This window comes from Athene noctua, chromosome 10 (assembly GCF_965140245.1).
Source record: "Athene noctua chromosome 10, bAthNoc1.hap1.1, whole genome shotgun sequence".
In the NCBI taxonomy this organism is placed as follows: domain Eukaryota; kingdom Metazoa; phylum Chordata; class Aves; order Strigiformes; family Strigidae; genus Athene; species Athene noctua.
Genome location: NC_134046.1, coordinates 6,567,715 through 6,589,266, shown reverse-complemented (window position 1 = coordinate 6,589,266; position 21,552 = coordinate 6,567,715). Strand labels below are relative to the sequence as shown.

Here is a 21,552-nt window from a genome sequence, read left to right as displayed (position 1 = left end):
TTGCTGGTGTTCCATACTAATGAGTAGGTAAGGTTGGACTTTTTTATGTTTCCAGCTGTTTTTCTCATTCAGTGGTTTTACAGAGCCCATACACCAGCAAGTGAGAGTCAGAAGAGCTGGACGGTTTTTAGTCGAGTCCTTCTGTTCTACACCAAGCAGGGATCTGTCCCTTAGTTATTTAAAGCAGTATCAGTAGACAGTTAGCAAACTATGCTTGTGAAAGTTAATTAAATAGTAGAAGTCATAACAAGTGGCTCTTTTGTCTCCCATGAAAGAGGAGGCAGCTGTATTGTTTCTGGCAGAGTAATTCTCCGTTGTACACTTTTATTTATTGATGATTTGGAAGAGGTTCTTTCACTGGGTAATGATGCTAATATTGATGGAAGGAAATATTATAGTGATAAACAAATGGCAAGTCACAATTAGAATCTAAAAAGTAGAAATCACTGTATAATTTTTAGTAGTGATTTAAATAATAATCCTTTATTATTTAAAACTATATGTGTTCTTAATTACGTCTAAAAATTCAAGACCGCCTCATTTAAAGAGTAAAATTGTGCAGCAGATCCTTCTACACATACATCAGAGTAGTCCTGATTTGGGTATAAAGGTGTGATTAAAATTTATAGTTTGCCTTCTTTCCCTTCTAGTTCCAGATTACCAAGAACAGGATATCTTTCTATGGAGAAAGGAAACCGGCTTTGGATTTAGGATTCTAGGTGGAAATGAGCCTGGAGAACCTGTGAGTATATCTAGAAGTGATCGTGTTTTAACTCATGTCATCTTCCAGAATCACAGCAGTAGCATGTAAAGATGTGTACAACTGCGCTGCGGCATCTCTGTTAAAATAACCAGTGTGCTGTGCGTGTCCTGCAACTCCTTCCCACCCTCCCTCCAAAAAGCAAAACCAAAACTCTCAGAACTGAAATGGGTTTGGCTTCCCCTGCTATTCCCTGTCGTTGTGATAGCCCGGATGAAAGCAGACAGGGCTGAAATTGCCTGGACATTGAGGAAAGGATGTCCTGGTCAGGTTTGAAAGTATTTTGATCTTAGGGTGTCAGCTTTTCTATTGGCAAAATTCCCTCCTAGAATTTGCTTAACCTCTTTACCATAAATCCAGTGCTTGTGGAAGGTCTCGGGCTTTTGTGTGCTGCACAGGTCAAAGCTACATAGTAGCAGCATAAGTTTCCCCATATTTCCCTGCCAAAATTATTTTGTTCATTTACGGAAAGAGAGACCATGAATTCCTCTCATGTTAGAGAAACTCAACGGAACTCACTGAAGATAAACCAAGACTGAGCTGGCGGACAGGCGAGTGGTACAGAGCTTGTAAACCTTAGAAGCAGCTGAAAGGATAACTGAATATCCGCTTCCCTGACAAGACCCTCCGTGCATTTAACCATCTTCCTCTCTGGTCACTGTCTGGTTGAACACATTTCCCAAGGCTGTCTGTCATTAGACTGAAAGGACCGCCTAAAGAAACAAGATGTCAGTTTATTACAATTTCATGATGTGGCTTTCACAGGAGCAGCTTTCTTGACCAGCAGACGTTTGTCAGCAATTTCTTGTCCCTCCTAAATTGGGTCTAACTACCAGTGCCCCTTGCGTCCAGCTGACTGTTGAGATAGTTCAGATAGTTCTCAACACTTTTTTTTTTTTCCCTTCCTTTTTTCCATTTCCCTTCTTCCCTGTTGCCCTTCATCCCTTTACCCCTTTTTTCCCCCTTTTCCCCCTTTTCCCCCTTTTCCCCCTTTTCCCCCTTTTCCCCTTTTTGCCTTTTTCCCCTTTTCCCCCGTTTTATTCCCTTTTCCCTTTTTACCCCTTTTTGCCCTTTTCCCCTTTTTCCCTTTTCCCCCTTTTTATTCCCTTTTCCCCCTTATCCCCTTTTTTCCCCTTTTTGCCTTTTTACCCATTTTCCCCCTTTTTATTCCCTTTTCCCCTTTTTACCCCTTTTTGCCCTTTTTCCCTTTTTTCCCCCTTTTCCCTTTTTTCCCTTTCCCCCTTTTTTCCCCCTTTTTTTCACCATTTCCCCTTTTTCCCCCCCCCCCTCATTTTTTTTTTTCTTTTTTCATCAGATTTACATCGGTCACATTGTACCGCTGGGTGCTGCTGATGCTGACGGCCGCCTGAGATCAGGTGATGAACTGATCTGCGTGGATGGGACGCCTGTTGTCGGGAAATCGCACCAGCTTGTCGTCCAGCTTATGCAACAGGCAGCCAAACAAGGTCACGTCAATCTGACCGTCAGGCGCAAAGTGGTTTACACAGGTAGGCTGCAGTGTCGCTCTGCAGGGGTGGATTTTCTTGCCAGACTCCATCTGTTCAGCAAACTGGTTAAAGAAAAAAAGCTCCTCCCTGTAATACTGGGAGAACTCAGGGGATGTGGTGTTTTTCTTCCTCTTTTGCCTATTTTTAGTCCTTTTTGTTCTTGATCAAATAAGTTTCAAATATTTTGTTCCAGTCAGGACTCTCTCAGTCTCAGTTGGCTTCCCCAGACTTCTTGAAGGTTTCTGATAAAATGGAGAACTGTTCAGTTGCAACATGCCATTTTTAGTTTGACTCATGCAGCAACAGACACCGTGCCTGACTGCCTATGTTTTCTATTTACTTCCCAAAATAACTGCGCTCCCTGATAGCCAGCCTTAAACTGGGAGTGAGGGAAAAGATGCTGAAGAGTCCATAGAGGGGGAGGCAAGGACAGAGAGCGAGTGAAGGCATTGCTATGCGGCGGCTGATGTCCCAGGCACAGGAGAAGCTTCAACTGAGGTTGCAACATGTAGTCAGCTAACTGCAAGATGCAAAACTGTTAGGTGTCATTGGTTCTGGTAGTGCAGGGTGTGTATGTCTGTTGTAATAGAGAGATTTCTGTGTGCTGAGTTATGCTAGGCATTGTGCACACACTACGCAAGTGTATTGTCTAAAGAGATGAAAAAGAAGCTGGCAGAAAGATGCAGAGAGAAGTGACACTGCATGGTGGCACCCAGATTAGTGACAGAAAAATGTCCTGGGAGCAAAGAAAATGAAGACATCAGCATGAGCTCTCTAAATAACATGCGACCTTATGCTTAATACTGGAGAGTAACATTGGGGTGCTGCCTCTTCTTGTGAGTTCCTTCAGGGAGCTCAAGTGTGTGTTTTGGTTTAGCTCACCTTCAAAAGAAAGGATATGATAAAGCTTTTCAAGTTTAGGCATCAGAAGAAAAACAGGCAGTGATGTACTTTCATCTTAAAGAGCATCAAAATAACATTCAGGTTGAAAATTAGGCCTGCAGTGGAAGTTGGGACAGGAACAGTACCTCTAAAACAGCTCTGTATTCCTATCCAGGGCTGAGCTCCTTCTGCACAATGTTAAATGTTCTCTTCTCATTTCTTTCCTTCTTCCCGTTGTGGATTAAATGCCAGGTATGTCTCTCATCTAATAGCTTCTCTCTCATTCCTGACAAAGGGCTGCCAATGTGAGAGAAGCTTTAGGAGACGAGCTTTGGGAGGAAGGGGCAGGGCAGCTGAATTTTGGTATTGGTTTTGGGCGTAGATTTTCTATCCAGTTTTACAACCTCCAGGCTGGAAATTACCATCAAAGATTTAGATGCATGTGAGACCTCTTGGTATTTCATTCAAGAGCTTGTTACTCCAGACCGAGCTATTTCTGAATCATTTCAAATGTGGACACTTACTCTAGGATAAATTATTCAGGATCCCTTCTTTCACCTTACATCTGCAGGCTTTTACATTCCAGCATTGCTTCGTAGAGAATCCTCTTCCTGAATTTTGGTCCCTTATTCCTCCTGTCATCTAAATGCCATCTATGTTCACCTGAATGTGTCTTGAGATTCATGTAGGGGAAATTTTATACTCCTGTATTCTTAATATGTAGAATACTATATATTCAGTACATACTTTTAGTGTATAAGGGCAGACAGGCACTTCTATCCAAGAATATTTTATTTATCTTTGGATCATGGGTTTACAGGTTTAGATTTTGTTTGGCATCCATTTTCGTGTTGTTGCTTTTAAAATTTTCAACTTAATTTTGATTCACCAAACTGGAGAAGTGACCTGATTAGTGGAGGCAGCCATTCAGCAGAGACAAGTGCAATATGCTGCTCTCGGCTGCGCAAATGGACTGTGGAGAACTGGCTGAGTAACAAGAAGTGGAAGCTATTGTGGGCCACAAGCTTTAACCTGAGGTTGGCTCAGGTGAAGAAAAACACTGTGCTGGGGTGTAGGCAGGGGGGGAACTCTCCTGATTTCCCAGCAGATGATGGTTTAGCTGCAATATGGCCCAGCACTTCAAGAAAGACGTGTTTGAGTTGGAGAGAGCCCAACTGGAGGGAGTCCAGAGGACCAGAGAGAATAAGGAGAGCTCTAGAAAACATGGTCTGCAAGGAAATACTGAACAAATTGGGATTGTTTAGCCTAAAGCAGAGAAGCGGGAGGAGGTGTTAAACTCCCCAAGACTATAAGAGGCTGCTGCAAAAAGGAAGGGAATAATATGTTCTCCATATGCCTGCTAGATAGAACTAGAAATAATAGCCTTATGTTGCAGCAGGGAAGATTTAAGTTAGATATTGCAACCAATAGATTGCCTGGGGAGATATTTAACAGCTGATTAGGCAAACATCTGTCAGGGCTGACAGTAAGTGTAGTTGGCCCTGACTCGAGCAGAGTGTGGACTAAGCAATTTTTTTCAGATTTCTTCGAGCCTTGTGGTAGCTGATTAGATTTTAAACTAATACCACTTCCAACTTCTGTTGCTGTTTAACACTTGTTTAATATTAATGTTAGAATGTTTAATGGTTTCCCCCCAACTGTACCAGATTGTACAGAGGCTAGCTGCTGGTTCTTCAGTCCAGAAAACCTTGATTCACAAGTTGTTTTGCTTTAGTATGGGTGGTTGTTGTTACTGAAGATCACAATCAAAGGCAATAAGCACTACTCAACTGATAGAATTGAGTTAAAAAATACAGAGGTGTTGCGTGATGGATATTCTTCTCTCTCTTCTTGGCTTGTGCATGGTTGCACTTATATAACTGAAGTGAGGATGTGCTATCTAAAGGAGGCACCTCTGAACTACTGTAATCCAGGCTTAAAACACCACGGAGTATGCAAGCACGCGGCACTGCACTGGTTTAACTGTACTGCTGCTGTACGTGGGCAGGGAAAGGCTTTGGCCGTACAGTGGAGGGGATGAGCATGTGTGGTCAGTGCCACCATCGAACAGAGCTGTTGGAGTGATATCCGAAGGGAGACAGAGCCCTTGATCATTATGGTCATGATTTATAGATTAAAGCAGGTGATTTTTTTTTTTTTTTTTCTTTTAACATTTTCCTCAGGGGGTGTGGCGCTTTTCAAGCACTCGGTGGTGCAGCCTTCTCAGACAAGTCTTTTTGTTTCCCACCCCAGTTCCCAAGGCAGAGAATGAAGTCCCATCCCCAGCCTCTTCCCACCACAGCAGCAACCAGCCGGCTTCACTGACAGAGGAGAAGCGAACGCCTCAGGGCAGCCAGAACTCCCTCAACACTGTCAGCTCAGGCAGCGGCAGCACCAGTGGCATCGGCAGCGGTGGCGGCGGGGGCAGCGGTGTCGTCAGTGCCGTGGTCCAGCCCTATGATGTGGAAATCCGCCGCGGGGAAAACGAGGGGTTCGGCTTCGTCATCGTCTCGTCGGTGAGCAGGCCAGAGGCGGGGACGACATTTGGTAAGTCTTGGGGTTTTTTTTCACTGCGCCTCGAATGAGAGGCAGATTTGGGTGCTGCAGCTGCGTGCGCATGTGTACGGGATGAAGGAGGCGAGTTGGGGATCTGTTTAATTAAAAGTCATGAGAGTGCCCTAATTGATGTAATTAATAGCTTAATTGGAGGCCAAAACTTGGTAGGTGTTTGCCTCCAGGGTTTTGTTCAGCACTGAGTCGAGAAAAGCAAAATGAGAAATGCCAACCTGAAGAGCAAAAATGCCACCAATGGCAATGCCTGATCCTCCCTGAAGCTCTGGCTCTCCCTGCTAGCTGGATGCCTTTCTGGGGTTTGCCAGGGATCCCCCCCAGTGATGCTGTTCCCTAATGCAGAAATGGAGCAGGTGGAATGAAATATGTCTCCTGATGATGGAATTGAGCCAGTTGATTTAAAAGCAATAGCACTTAAACTGATTAACTTCTCTTTGGCAATCAGGGTTATTCTGATCCTCATTATGGAGCGAGTGTGCTGATAGCTGGGAAGTTTTAATTAATAGTGCTTGCTGGTGAGACATAAAATGGAGAATACTGTTAAAAAAGCAGGATGGTTTTTTGACCCACTCCACCTCTTCTCAAATACATTTCTTCAGAACAGGGGGAAATGAAGTTCATGCGATGTCACACTTAATATCCTGCCCTAATAGAAGTGCTCTTGGTTTCTTTCTGAAGACAGTCCTTTCTGCTAGGCAGACACCCATTTCCAGGTGTTGCTGTAAAAGAGGCGTGATTCTGTCTACAGAACAAACGAGTCATATGTTGTAAAGCACAAATAAGCTGGTTTTGCAAGTGTGTGCAGAACAGCCTGCTCCAGAGCAGTAATGTCATTGCAAGGGGGAAACCAGTCAGAGATGCTATTTTCTTCCCTTTCCATCTCCTCCAAAAGGGCCAGAGGCAGCATCCACTTATACTTTGTAGGGAAAAAGTTAGTCTGTGTCATGTGATAGGGATGGAGGGAGAAAGGCAAGACAGAACATGTGCCTTGGCCACCTTCACCTCTCAGTCAGGGCTGTGGTTTGCAGACAAAATATATTGCAGTCTCATTGTACAACTTGAATGTTTCTGGGGCACGCAGGTGCATGTGTGTGACGAGAAGTGGCCTTTCCCTCTTTTTATAATAGGCTTTTTTCCTCTGAAATTTCCTCCCATTCACCATCAGTAGTGCTCTTACTAATAGATGAAGCGAGCATCACCTCCATTGCTGGTATTGATGTAGAACAAGTGATTTCTAGAACTGTTCTGGGTATCCATGGCAGCACAGATTTCAAAGGGAAAATACCTAGTATAGACCCGGTACATCAAGTTCTGTCAGGTTTCATGTCCTAAGCTACCTTGGCACTGTCCTCACTGCTGGCAGCGGTTCTTCCAGAATAGGTATTTTGGTTCCAGAACACGACAGTGTAATGTAATATAGAGTAAACTGAACTCAGTCTAAACCGGAGAGAGAGCTTTTATCTTCTGAAAATATTTGCAAACGTGTGTAAATAATTTTTACTGTATGAAGACTATGCTCTTAACTCTTTTCTGCAGAGAAACGTTGACCTGAGGTTGTAAAGAATTGTGTTTGCTTTAGCCCAAGATACTCACTGACTGGAAGTTTTCTGTGCAGGGGCTCCTCATGGAGATCTGTTGATCTGTGACTGTTCTTCCTTTAATTTTTTTCAAGTGTATTCAGCTTTTTCCTAATACTCTGCATGAGATGTGTTCCCTCTGCTGTGTGGTGCTTGCTTTGGACCTGCTTTGTAGTTTTTTTGTTTCCTGAGTAGCATTTAGAGATGGGCCAAACTGGTTCTAAAACCCACCTTGGTCACTTTGGTGTGGGCTCTGTCATGTGTGGACAGAGAACTGGATAGAGTAGGAACTCATAGCCTCAAAGCAGCCTTTGAACTGGATGGGGCTTTATATTACCAGAAGGAAGAACTTTCTAACGTCACAGTAAAAGAAGTTAAAAAAAACATCCGCCTACCACTTGCAACTAATACTAACACTTTCTGCCAGTTTTCATCGCATCTTCCCAGCTTTGTTCTCTCACCTCGCATTCCTTTTATTAGCCTTTTCTTCTTTATGGTCTTTCTAGTGTGGTCATGTGTGCAGCAATGTATATCTCTAAAACTACTAATCGTATGAAGACTATAGCACAGATGGGAGAGTGCATCTGTGAGGGTGAATGTATTGTGGATGCAGAGTATGAGATGGCCGCTCTGTATACCTCATGGTTTTAATCACGCGCTGCGTGCTCAAGAGCCTACTGCCTGTGTAAAGAAGCCGTACAAAAGCCCGGTGGATTTATCTGAAGTTGTGTATCCCCTGTGTCCCAATTCTGGATTTTACGGACAACCCTGTGTTTTTGGGACAAACAATTGCATGGAACAGGAGGAGAATTTTGTCTCCAAAACACATTCATCCTAAAGTGCTCTTGCTGTGTGTCAGATGCCTCAATGGTTTTGTGTGTTGTTTTAGCGGTATTTAAATGAAGAAGTGCTAATTCCTTCCCTGCTCCCATCCTGATGCCATCTAAGATCATAAAAGAGGAAGGGTTAACAGGCTGAGGTGGATGCCTGCACCAAACAGGTTACCTTTGTCAGTCTTGGCCCATCTGTAGTGGTCCTGTACCTTCCCTGGTAGTACCTTTATTCATGATAGAAGAAAACTGTTTCATGTTACTTCCCCATGCAGCACTGATAGAGTGAGTCTTCATGGTAGAAAGGGAGCCACACTCCCTCTTAGGCCTAGAACAATTTATCTTTCTAAATTGAGAAAGAACAAAACATTGGCAGAAGCTTGAACAGCAATTGACTTAGGGAAGGACTAGAGAGGATGACACCAGCGTAATCTTGGAGAAGGAAGGTTATGCTTTCTACAAAGAGTTTCAATTTTTTTGTTGTTCAAAAATAAAATCAGGATTTGGGTTATGATGGAGCTGCTAAGAGCAGTTGTAGTCTATAAAAATCTCACCAATTATTAACAGAAATCAAGGCGGGGGGAGTTTTGAGTGATTAACAAAACACCTTTTTGTAAAAGAAGTAAAATATTGTTCACTCATACTAGTTGATTGCCAATGTTTTGAACACTGGCAGCAAAGCTATCCTATAATAACTTTTGCTTGATGCATTAATTAATTAACCCTTAACCTTCTCTTTCCCTTTTCAACCCTTTTTCTCCTTTTCCCCTTCACCATATTCCCACGTATGTAAACAATTAAAATCCAAACCAAACCAAACCAAAACAAAAACAACCCCCAAACCAATACAAAAGCGGGAAATGCATGTGTGGCCATGCCTCACAAAATAGGTCGGATAATTGAAGGGAGTCCCGCAGACCGCTGTGGCAAGCTGAAAGTAGGCGATCGGATCTTGGCCGTCAATGGGTGCTCCATCACCAACAAGTCGCATTCAGACATCGTCAACCTCATTAAGGAAGCGGGAAACACCGTTACCCTGCGCATCATTCCAGGAGATGGTAAAGTATATGTTTCCTGCTGTCTTATCTGACCCTTTTATTGGTTTTGTTCCCGGGCTTTTTGCATCAGTCAGAGCCACAAAGTCATGGAGGACTCAATTTACACTCCCACTTTGGGAGTTAGCGGTGAGGGAGGTTGTGAGTCTTCCATAGCTTTATTTTTTGTTCTGTTCTATAGAAATAGGAGTTCTGTTATTAAACAGGGAGGTGCTAATTCTACAATAAACCCCAAATATTTCATTGTATCATTTTTCTCCACATACCTCCTTAAAATGATCTTCTGTAAATTTGATGCATATCTCGGTACACATTAATCTTAGGTTAATAATGCAGCTTTAAAATATTTGGGGATCCCTTGTTAGTATTTGGGATTCCTGAAGCTTTGTATATACACAAGCCAGCTGTAGAGCAAAGAGTTCACAGAAAGGGATAAACACTTTGTCATGTTTTAAGCTGTTCAAAAAGAAGATTTGTTTTTATTCTGGGTAAGTTGCTTTGGGAGCGAGCTCAGTACGTTTTGAAATGACTTTGTTAAATGGCGATGGCTCTGGAGCTGCTCTGTGCTTACAGCCAATTGTTGTAGGAGTTACCCTAGACAGGATAGGACTGTTTCAGATCAATGTGCAGGATCCCTAATAATATGCTGACACTTGGTACTGGTTTCAGATCACTGAACTGTTTAATAAAAGTAAGGATCTGTGTTATCTATCAGTTTCATTAAATTGATCCCTAGCTGTGATGCCAAATAGAAGCAGAGCAGAAACGCATGTAAAATATCTATAGCAAAACTAAAATTGCTGTGGTTCTAAATTCTGAGTATTTTGTTTGTTCATTGTCCTTCTCTGCCATGGATGGGTTCATAGTGAGAACTCATCAGGCAGAAATCTTTTTACACTGCTCCCTTTTCAAGCTGAATCCACAGGTATAAGATTTGATGGCTCAGATACAGTGCTAATGAGCATTTCTTAGAGTTGTACAGGACATTATTTGCATTCAGTTAAATGTAGAGAGAGTGTGATTAAATGTGAAAGGAAGGTTGAGAAAGCATGGCTGAATTGAACCTGGGCCCTGTAAAGCAGAATGAAGAAGTTACATGATGTGATTTCCAGTGAGAAGCATTCGGTAGTTCTAACTCTTGTACTTGCTAATCTGAAGCATGGATTTGGTTACCCCACAGTGCATGATTATGCTATAATTACAGGATAAAAATAGGCCAGGATGAGAAATGATCTGGTTATATAAATTCTTTCTGTTTAGGGTGATCTGTTTTTGTTTAAAGGCTTTATTTTCCTACTGTTTAGTAGCTACCAGGTCAAGTGGTATGTATCGTTTGCTGCTTCCAGCAAATTGAGCGTTCATGAATAATAAAATGGCTGTGAATCAGGCTAACATCTGAGCTGGCCTGTGCATGCTAGTTTTGGAAGGTAAACTGGGAAGAGAATTGTTCATTACCTCTATTTTGGTATCAGATCAAAATCAAGGAAGGTGAATCCTTAAATAAATATTAAAAAAAAAAAAAAAAAAAAAAAAAAAAACAAAAAACCAAAAACCAAACCTTAAGAGATAAATAACTTTTGAATGATTTAAGAATTTTTTAAGAATAATATAGCCTCCTGACGTGAATGCTCAGCCAATCTTGTTCATGCAAATATGTGTACAAAATACCATGTTAAATTGCTTAGGTTAGAAGGGAAACCTGTACCTGTGACTGACATCATGTTTTACTAGAGAAGGTGGAAAGCTGTAATTTAGGGAAGGAGACAAATGTTCTGTCTCCTAGCAATGCAGACTTCAAGGCTTTTTATTTACTGTCCCTTTGAAATTCCAAATCAGATTGCCAATTTTGCATAGTATTACCTACATTTAATTTCTAAAAGCCAGTAAGACCAGATACTCTCAAAATCACTGGGAAGTTTGCTGTACACCTCATGAGATTTAAGAAATTGGTCTGTATATTGTTTTCTTTTTGTTGTCTTCGGGTGCTTTTGTTGATCTGTTGTTTTTGCTGACTTTTGGGTGTTTTCTAGGTAAATATAAATGGTCTACCAGCGTACTTAAAGGTGTGGGGGGAAGGATAAATCAGAAGCCGTACTTCTCAGATAAACATGAAACTAAAGCTCATCACAAGACTCACAACAAACTCACACTGCTAATCTCTTCTAACATCATTAAAAACACCAAGGGTTTTTGCTTTGTACTAAGTCTTGCACCAACTCATTGCCATAGACCACTGCAGGAGTGTATCTGCAATGAAATTATGATGCTTTAACATGCTGCCAGCTGATGCAAGGATACAGAGAGCTGAAAAATGGCAAGCTTAGATTAGGCATTTAATTGGTGTCTGAGTGTTCTAGGGCAGAACAGGGCAAGGAATCAATGAAATATGTAGGATTTAGAATGTACAATTGTAATTCTACTAGAGATAATTTTTGCTTCTTTCATGTTCTGTTCCAGTTTTGCATGGTGGCTGGCATGCGTCCTGATCCAGTGTCTAAAAAACTAGCAAAATTATGCACAACTCCTGACTCATGGGGTAGGGTAGGCTAAAGATAGATGCAGTACAGTGGTGTGAAGATACATCTGTACCAAAGATGTGTTGTTGCTCTACTTGGTATTCTTAATGTGACCTACTAAAGGGTAGGAATCTTGCATTCTCTTTGAAGCCCATCTTCATCTGATCTTCAAATATTTGTGCAGGATTTCGGAGGCTTTTGTTCTGGATGAATACAGAACACTTAACTGGGGACTTCTTATGTTGGACACCAATTTTAGCATCAAGGCATCTTTACAAAATACACAGAATTATTTCTTAAAACCCAATACTGTATCCACACATAGGAACATCTCGTTCTCACACAAGCCAGTTGTCAATGGCACATCCTCCTAAGGATATGGTTTTGGTCATGCCTACCCTGAGAGGTGCAGGTAGATCCAGGAGCCTCTCCTGCTCTCTGGGGCACTGAACACAAGCCAGCTCTGGTCTGGAAGATGTTACAGCTCCATATGCTGAGGGTTTGGGCATGTTAAGTTGGGCACAGTGCTGCGGGCAAAGGAGCTGTGCTCTCATTGCACCCATCTGTTTCAATGGTTCTTTTTCTGAATTACATGCACTAGCTACAGGAGGAAAAAAACTTCACCTCATTTAGACTTCTCCACAATTAAAATAAATCCATTAAATAAATTCTGTTCCCAGGACCAAGTAAGCCTATGACCACCACCTCTCCTTAAATCAAGGAAAACCCCTCCTATTTCTGCAATTTTGTATTACAGCTGGACTCTGTTTAATAATGGCAGATTTCTCCATAGTCAATAAAATGAATTACCAGATGCCTGGAGCTTAAGCAGCAAACAAGGGTAGGGTAGAAGACCTTGTAGTTTTATGTTGCAGAGCCAGATGTTTCCACCCAGTTTTTGTTGCTGTAGTCTGACGGTGGCTTTTTTTTAAAGTGGGATTGGAACTAGAGAAATTCAGTCAGGAAACAAGGTGTGGCATTTTAACCACTGATCATGCATTCGGTTTAGATTTTGACCTTGAAAAGTGGATTGTGATTGGTATTTTGTAATTACTTGCAATCTGTGGCCATGTCCCAGATAGAGTGGGTATGGTCACAGAGTGGGGGTCTCCTGGGTGCAGGACTGTTCCACAGAGGAGTGAGTGCTTGGCACTGCAGTGACTTCAGCTGGGAACACTATGCCTAGTGAGTGGGTGTTTCTGTTGACTGTGCCCATCATTCTCCACATGCAACCAATGTAACTGTTCAACATTTTGAGTGGTTAAACATGTACCACCAACTCTTCCTCTGTATTCAAACCTCTGTGTGAGGGGAAGGGTGTTTTCATGAACTGCTGACTTCTAGAGCAATTCAAAATTTGAAACTCTTCAGTACTAATTTCAGTTCAGCATTAATACAATATGCATTTCTGGAAAATGTGTTGAGATCAATACACAGGAGTTCCAGGTTTGTCCTCGAAAACTGTGTTGCTAATATTTGGCTAATGGCAGTGAATGGCCTTAATTTTAGTCAGAATTTTAAACAAGTTCTGGGTTAACTCTGGTCTTACTGAAGTGTGTGATAAAGCTTCAAAATGACAAGGGGACCATTTTGCCTTGCTGTACTGTGAGGGACACCTAGATAGTCACTTGTCAGTTGTGTCTATAGCAACTCCCTTCCCAGTTTTGTGAAGCAGGAGAGAGGACCTCTCCTGGAAATGCCTCCTGCCACACGTAGACAAGTGTGGCATTTGCACAGGCTGATGTTGGGCTGAGCATCCTTTGCCATGGCATAAATTAAGTTTGGAAGTTAATCCTGCTCTCTGAATTCTCTCAGTGAGCCCTTTTGTAAATGGTACCCAGAGCTATTGATGCATTTGGTACAGGTGGTTCCACATCTCTACGTGCAGCTTTGAGTTCTCAGGCAGTAGTGGGTTGTATTTCAAAGCGAGATTTCAGTAAGTTTGGGTTTTAGCCACGTTCAATATCACCTTGTGAGGTATTAGATAAAAGCCACATCTCGATCCTACTGAAGATTGCAGTTTCTGATGGAGGAAGCACTGATAAGCTTATAATCCATGGAATAGTTATTGCTGCTATAAAACTAATCCAGCCAACCTACCATATTTGGAGACTTCAGTGATTGGAATTCATGTCATTAGACAACAGACAAAACATTCTTCAACCCTTCTTCCACAAGTCAGTCTTTGATTTGAGTATGTCAAACGATCAGAGGTGTTTCTAATCCAGATTCCCCCGTTTTCTTTTTCATTTTTCCAATAGAGTATTCAGTTTCAGATACGTAATTACTGTGACTTTACTTAGACTTTATCTTGTTAATTTTTGGATTTACGAAATTTGAGCCAATTTCAAGTTCTTTAAAAACAACATAATGATGCTTTCCAGTGAATTACCTTTGCAAATTTCTTTCATTGACTAGCCAATGGTCTTCCCTCATAATGAAAAAAACCAATTGTTTTTCAGAATCCTCCAATGCTACTTTATTGACCAATGCAGAAAAAATCGCTACAATTACAACCACACACACTCCTCAGCAAATACCACAGGAGACCAGGTCAGATTGTTTTCCTCCTCTCTCTTTGACATGCTCTCTCTTCGGTTACTTCTTGATTGTCTTGACATCCCATGAGCTGTATTTTTCCTCTTTCCCTCTTTCTCTCATTCATTACAGCAGGAACAACACCAAACCAAAGCAGGAATCCCAGTTTGATTTCAAACCACCCCAAGCAGCACAGGTAAGGATTACCTTTCTCATTGTTTTGTTTACCACAGACTGTCACTTCCAAACTGCTTAAGGGCTGTGTTCAAATATTTCCCTCGAAAATTCCTGCTGGGAAGCTGTTTTCCCTCAGTCTGTTTGCTGAAGAAAGAGGAATTTGCTGATTAGTTTCTTAATATGTGTTGCTCTTGTTTCAGCTGAGAAACATTTCCAACACATTCTTATTAAGACTTTAAGGGAGGGAAAAAAATGATGGCATTTTTACAACAGTAATAATTTATGTGTTTGTTTATTGAATTGTATATTTTGAGGGGCCTCTCCAGAAAGTACTGTTGTATGCAAACGATAGATTCAGAGAAAAAAAAAGAGTAAAACTTAATAAGGGGCAATAGCTAGAGTGTTCCAGCTTTCTCAGATGGCATCTTATTAGAGAGATTATCTATCTCATGTTAACTTTTCTTGCCAGTGGCCATCCCAGATGTAACCTCTTCCATTAGGGACTGCAGAACATCTCTGTGCTAACAGCATTTGTGCTGTAGAGAAAAACAATGCACGTGCTTCTGAGCTTCTTGCAAAGGAATAGATGAGGTGATAACAGAAAAGCCAGCACCGTGGCATAGAGTGATCCTAGTTACCATTAGACATTTAACTAAAGCCTGGCACTGGAAGTGAGGTTGCCCTAGCCTTCCTTTGCGGTTGGCAGAAAGCTAACCACCCCCCAGAAATGTGCCTTTTCACCCTGGGCACAGAGGTGCCTAAAAACCAGCCCTTTCCAGGCCACTGCTGACACTCCAAATTACAGGGTGGGATCTGAGGAGGCTGGAAATCCTAGTCTGTGTGTGAAAACTCAACTGATTTTTTTAAATATGAATAACAAAAATAATAACCTTCGTTGGTTGAATAATTTCAAAATGAGAGTAGAGCAGCATTTAACTTTCTGTTCAATTGCACATATGTTGTCTTCCCTCCAGCAGGACCAAGACTTTTACACTGTTGAGCTGGAAAGAGGAGCCAAAGGGTTTGGCTTTAGCCTGCGAGGTGGCCGGGAGTATAATATGGATCTGTACGTGTTGCGGCTAGCTGAGGATGGTCCAGCTGAGAGATGTGGGAAGATGAGGGTATGCACAAACAGATCTAGCAAACATGCTTCTTTGCAATAAGCTGACTTCCCTGCCTCTCCCCTACAGGCACACCTTCTGCTGTGCCAGCTAAGAGGAAAAATAAATGTTAACTGAAAGGAGCAGTGGTTCCTGTTTACTTCTGTCAGTGGCTTCTGTCACTCTTTGTATACAGTCTGTAACTCTGTGTGTGCATTGGAAGGTTTCACCCCCTTGTGCCAACCCAGGTTTCCAAATTCTAATACATACTCTGACTTTTAAAACCTAACAAGGGTACGTGTAGCAATGTAAATGTAATAGCCACAGTCTTTGTCAGCTCCTTTAGAGGTGCAGCCATGAGTGGAGAATCTGGATTCTCTCCTCTGCTAGTGGGCAGAGTCAAGAGAGAGCATCTGTATTGACCCATGGCTTATGAAATTATCGTAGAGTTTTTCATTAGTATTAACTGTTAACTTCACATATCGGCTAAATTATAAACATTATATCAAGGGCATATGTTAGAAAATGCCTACAGAAAAATAGAATTGACAGGTTTTATGTACTCCTTGCTCTTCTGTGAGAGAATGCATTGTAACTTTACAGCATATTGTCGTCTTCTTCTCCAGATAGATCGTGTGAAGTGCATTTTCAAAATTCTTTTGCAAGGGGTAGATTTATAGGTCCAAAATTTTTTGCTGATGAAAATAAATCAGTGCTGCCCTGTGGAAGTCAATGCTTTGACAAGCTCTTCCAAGCCCTGTTTACCTATCCTGATGAATGATTATATTTACAAAAGCAGCTCTGATGGTTTGCTGTAGGTATCTATAGCCAAGTGAGAAATGGACCTGAAAAAGGTATTTGAACATCCCAGTTATAGCAGACTGTAAAACAACCAACCGTTTTGACCAAATAATTTACAAATAATCAAATTAAAATAAAATCACACCGGTTCTGACACAGCTCTAGGTATTGAACAATACAATAATGCAATGTGGTTTTACAGAACAGCAATGACATATTTTGATACCTCAAGCTTTCCCTGTCGTCTTCATCTCTCCCAGGCCCCTGCACACTGATTTTTGTGGACTGTCACTGAGGTAGTTGGGTGTATTTAGCTCCACCTGGCGCATGGTTCATCTTCAACATTTGCTGTGGCCGTTGTGGTGTGCTGGTGGTGACCCTTGTGGGGGCTTGTTTCTAATCTTAGACTCTTTTCTTTTATTACATTGACAGATCGGTGATGAAATCTTAGAGATCAACGGAGAAACTACCAAGAACATGAAGCATGCTCGGGCCATCGAACTGATTAAAAACGGTGGCCGCAGGGTCCGCCTGTTTCTGAAACGTGGAGATGGCTCTGTCCCAGAATATGGTGGGTCAAACTATGAAAACATTCCTTTCTTCCCTGGCATCACTCCATGAATGATTTATCTCAAGATCTGAAGCGGGAATTCTTTTTTATTTTCCTTTCTCACCAGTGTCTTACCAACCTTTGCAACATATGGTTAATTGCCTCGCTTGTGCTGAATTTTCTACACATTTCATCCTTTGCTTGCTTCCATGGACTTGGGGCGCAGTGTAAGGCAAGATCATCATAGCAGTATTTTTGGTGATCAGAGAGGAAAACAAAACAAAACAAAACAAACCTTATTGTCTTGTCCAGCCAAACAAGGAATGTCATTGAACTGTGCCAAACTGTTTCTCAGCGGCTGAATTGTTGTTTCAAATAGGTCTCTACTTCTAATCAATGCAAAAACTGGGATTCCGAGTTATTATTCTGAAGCAGTGATTATTTTTTTTTGGTTAGGTTTTTCTCTTTAGTTCCTGTCTGTATCCGTAGACATGAATGCTGAGATGGCGTATGAGATTTTTGCCTTCCCTTAATATTTATGTAAATATTTATAAAGTTATTTAAGAAAAAGAAGAAAAAAAAAGCTTTACTGCAAAAAATATATTGATTTGGCCTCCTGAGCCCTTTTCTCCCCCCTTAAACCATCTGCTGGTTTCAACTAGTTGATTTGTAAGGTCTGAAAAGGTGAGGAGGTTATGAAAAGATGCTCTCGTGTCTGTCTTGGGGGAAACATTCAGTCCTTGTTTCTTACTAAGAATTGCATTAGATTTCCTTTTCTTCCCCCGGAGGTTGGATTGCTGGGTGGCTTAACTTAGCACACTATTTAATATTATAATTATGTCTTATTTATTTGAGATAATTGTCAAATATTGTGCCCTCGATGGAGGGCTACTCCCAACCAAAGGTCTTTGAGGTTTCTATAGAAACTGATGATTGAAGGGATGTCCTTTATACTTTTCTCCCCGTATTTGGGTTATTTCTGTGTCACTAAGTTCTGTGTTTATCATTCACTCCATGTCCTAAAACCAGAAACAAAACCCTTCTGCACAGTTTATGAGCTAGATTTTCTTTTCATTTACTGTACCACGTTTGAGAGTTTCTGCTCATTATTTAACTTTAAATGACCAATTCAGAGTATAACCAACAAACAATTGAAGTGTTTAACAATATGGAAGGGAAGTTGTGGGTTTACACTTCTGTAATATAAATAGCACACCAGAAGGTTCAATGATGGCACTGAAATTCTGTAATGTTCTTTCTATTTTGTCTTTTCCTATACTCCTTTGGATGTACAGTACTGTATCATATGCTAGACTGCATAAATACCCTGTAAATTAAGTGCTTCACTTCTCAAAGCATATGTCTGTTGCACTGAGGGTGGAAATCCACCACCAATTTTCTTTTGGCTAATGCTAAACCACTAAACATTCATTCACCAAGCAAGGATTTAATATACAGGGGCTGCACTACTGTAAAGAATATCCTTGTAACATTTGGGACTCCTTCCTCTCTTCGTTCTGTTCGCTGCAGTCGCAAATGGTTCCTCTAATAATGTTAAGTTCCAATATTTTTCTGACTCGATTGGAACGTGCTTCTCTATGAGGCTGTATATTTTTGTAATGAGTTTTGTACTTATTTTTAATGTTGTGGTCTCTGGTGGACTTTATTTTTCGTTGTTGTTTGATTGTTAATGTTTTTTCTATGACATTCTGTGTCGCTGTTCCAGCTGTCTTTTAGAATGGATGCTCTCGTTGTCTGGGTTATTGAATCACCTCTTAGATGTCTCTTTATGTCACGATAATAACAACTGCTGTCTTTGCAGCCTTATATTTGGGTGAAGCCTAGACAATCTGACTGGAAAAATAAACTTTCTTTATTCTAAGATAAAATATGAAGATTTTTCTTTCTTTCACCTTTATTCTAGGGAATCTAAATTTTCTACTTTTCTCTTTCTCTTTCTCTTACTTTTCTTGGTGCTGGGCTCTTCCTTCCTCAGCGATGATACCTCCTAATATCGCTGCATGTATGAGAAATGACAAGCTCGGGGAGTCTTGCTTCTACCTTATGGGCCATAATCAAACTACGGTTTGTAGCTAAAATCAATATTAGGTGTTTTTGTGCTGTGGCCTAATTCCCTCACATTGCTTTCCGCTTCGCTATATTTTATATGTACAGCAATTCATTCCGAGCACCCTGCGTCCCCTGAATTCTAAGTACACCACAGGACACGTTTAAACCTCGCTTGTACCTTGTGTGATAGCCAGGTTGCCGCAAGCCACGTGCTTACAGCTACAGAAAAGCGGTGTGATCCCCAGCTGCTGCCTGAAAAAGCTAATAAGCAAAAAATGTACACACGTGAGTCACAACACGGGTTTCACCTGGAAATCACAAAAATCACAGCCCATGCACACACCGACCCTCCCAAGCTAAGGAATGGAAATGCCATCGAAGGGGAGACGCTTTGTGTGATGGCAGGAGGAATGAGCATGTAGAGTGTTTGGCTTGGGGGAGGGAAGAAAAAAAGGAGAAAAACAAAAATTAAAAAATCTGTCCCCACAAGTGTTTGTGAGGGTTTTCAGTGCTTGCCATCAGGACAGGCCGCTTCAAGGTGGGTGCCTTGGTGCAAGCAGCAGGAAGCCTGCAGACAGCACAGCTAACGCCAGCCAAGCTGCCATGCAGAAGTTACTTTAAAAAAGAAAACAATTAGCAAATAAAAGCAATGCTCGCATTAAGTCAGTGCAGCTACTTTAATGTTTGGCATGTCTCTAATGAATCATTCATAAACATCCATTACAAGTGACATGAGTAATTGTAGCTTAGCTACAGCGCAGGGCCAGTTTTCAGGTTTGGGGTTGGTTTTTTTGTGCTTTGCAGTTTGTCTTGCAGAGGTAGCTCAGCTGTATTTTACCTGAAATACTACATTAAAAATAATGAACTGGAGATTAGGTTGTAATCAAAGCCATCCTACATATTACAATATCTTTCCATCGCTTTGATATGAAAAAAATCATAACTTCTGTCATCGTTGTTCGAATCATTGTGGCAAAACCAAAATCTACCCTAGGACTTTTCATAACATGGTAGAACTAAGTGAGATTAAATAATGTCTTAAATGAAATGGAAATTGCATGATTACAGTCTAATTCTCACACCTTCAAAATGCTATTTTATGAGGTGAAAACTTAATAATCAATTCTATTTTCTGTACATTTTCTGCTATTTGAAAAAAAGCCTCCCGCACCTGGAAGGCCGTTCTCTCAAAAGACTTAAAAAAATTGTTTCCTAATAGCCCTCTTTATTGGAAACCGTTAAAAAAAAAAAAAACAGCCAACAACCCGAACTACAATTTTTTTTTTTCCACTGGAAAGTAGTGTAACTGAAACATTATGAATTGGGCTTGGGGAAAATGTAAAATACCCCATGACCAGAAGAGCATAAAGATGATATCAGCTTGGACCAAAACACGGCTAACGAACAGAGCAGCACCAGTACTAACCTGTAACTCTCGTTGTTCGCAGTTAAATTAACAAAAGCTTCGGTTAGCCTTCGCTGACTGCTTTAACAGTTGTTTGTTTTTGTCACTAATGAAGTCTGAAGAGTGATAAGTGGTGTCACGGCGCCGCGGAAGGCATCGGTACCAAACGCTTTGCTGTTATTTTCTTTCAGACCCCAGCAGTGACAGGAACAGTCCCGCCACAGGTTCACAAAATGTATCGGAAATGAAACCCGTGCCATCCGACCGACGACAGCACCCATCATCGGAGTCCAGTTATCCACCAGACCTTCACAAATCATCACAACATGGGGACAAGCGGACTTACGTTAGAGATCTAAAAGGCAGCAGAGAGTTTAGCAGACATCCCAATGAACACCACACTTGGAATGGGACTTCTAAAACCAACGACCACGTGCCAGGCAGGAGGACGGAGAGGTCGCCGGAGAAGAGGCACGAGAGGCAGCCGGAGAGGGCGGTGGTGAACGGGCAGAAGAGGAGGTCACCCGAAAAGCGGAGGGAAGGCACGAGGAGCGCTGACAACACTTTGGAGAGGCGGGAGCGACACGAGAGGAGGAGAGACCTCTCCCCCGAGAGGCGCAGAGAGCGGTCGCCCAGCCGACGGCGGCGGTCGCTGGAGAGACTGATGGAGCCCAGGAGGTCGCCCGATCGGAGAAGAGAGAGCTCGCTCGACCGGCGGGCCAAGTCGTCTGACCGGCGGAGGGAGAGGTCACCCGACAGACGGCTCAGGGAGGAGCGAGTCGGCCACCGGGAGAGGGAAGACCCCAGCTGGAAGCACGAGCCGAGCCGCAGGCACCCTCCCGAGCAGCGCAGGCGGCCGTACAAGGAGTGCAGCACCGACCTCAGCATCTGAGGGGCTCCTCCGGCGTCCCCGCCGCCTTCCCCACGCCACGGGAGCGGAGGAGAGAGTGCAGGAGCAGAAACCATCCGGCTTTCGCAGGCGAGGAGACATCCGGCACCTGCTGATCCTACAAACCTTATATGCAGATGAAATCTTATAACAAAAAAAAAAAAAAAAAAAAAGTGTTGTGCCTGATGTATAATATTAAAGAAAGTATTTTTCAGTGTATTCTTTTTTTTTTAATTACTTGCCAAATGTTGGTCCTAAAGGATTATAAAATTTTGTTTCTACATTCTTTGTAGATTTCTTAAGAATAATTCCTTTATTGGGCT

At 41.9% G+C, this 21,552-nt stretch overlaps 1 protein-coding gene across 15 annotated transcripts in view; it reads left to right on the top strand.

Moving 5' to 3' along the window:
- MAGI1 (membrane associated guanylate kinase, WW and PDZ domain containing 1) overlaps positions 1 to 21,552 on the top strand; it is a 354,965-nt gene that overhangs the window by 331,552 nt on the left and 1,861 nt on the right. For 4 of the 15 annotated variants that reach the window (XM_074913910.1, XM_074913919.1, XM_074913918.1 and 1 more), the window contains 9 exons: positions 651 to 742; positions 2,076 to 2,268; positions 5,404 to 5,697; positions 8,983 to 9,186; positions 14,162 to 14,252; positions 14,373 to 14,433; positions 15,392 to 15,535; positions 16,748 to 16,886; positions 20,532 to 21,552. The exon at positions 20,532 to 21,552 is cut by the window's right edge and continues 1,861 nt beyond it. In XM_074913910.1, the coding sequence (XP_074770011.1) occupies positions 651 to 742; positions 2,076 to 2,268; positions 5,404 to 5,697; positions 8,983 to 9,186; positions 14,162 to 14,252; positions 14,373 to 14,433; positions 15,392 to 15,535; positions 16,748 to 16,886; positions 20,532 to 21,232 (1,919 nt within the window). In that variant the 3' untranslated portion in view covers positions 21,233 to 21,552. Of the gene's footprint in view, positions 1 to 650; positions 743 to 2,075; positions 2,269 to 5,403; positions 5,698 to 8,982; positions 9,187 to 14,161; positions 14,253 to 14,369; positions 14,434 to 15,388; positions 15,536 to 16,747; positions 16,887 to 16,992; positions 18,768 to 18,861; positions 18,951 to 20,531 lie in introns of those variants that run through there. The other 11 variants (XM_074913903.1, XM_074913909.1, XM_074913902.1 and 8 more) reach the window with 7 other exon arrangements.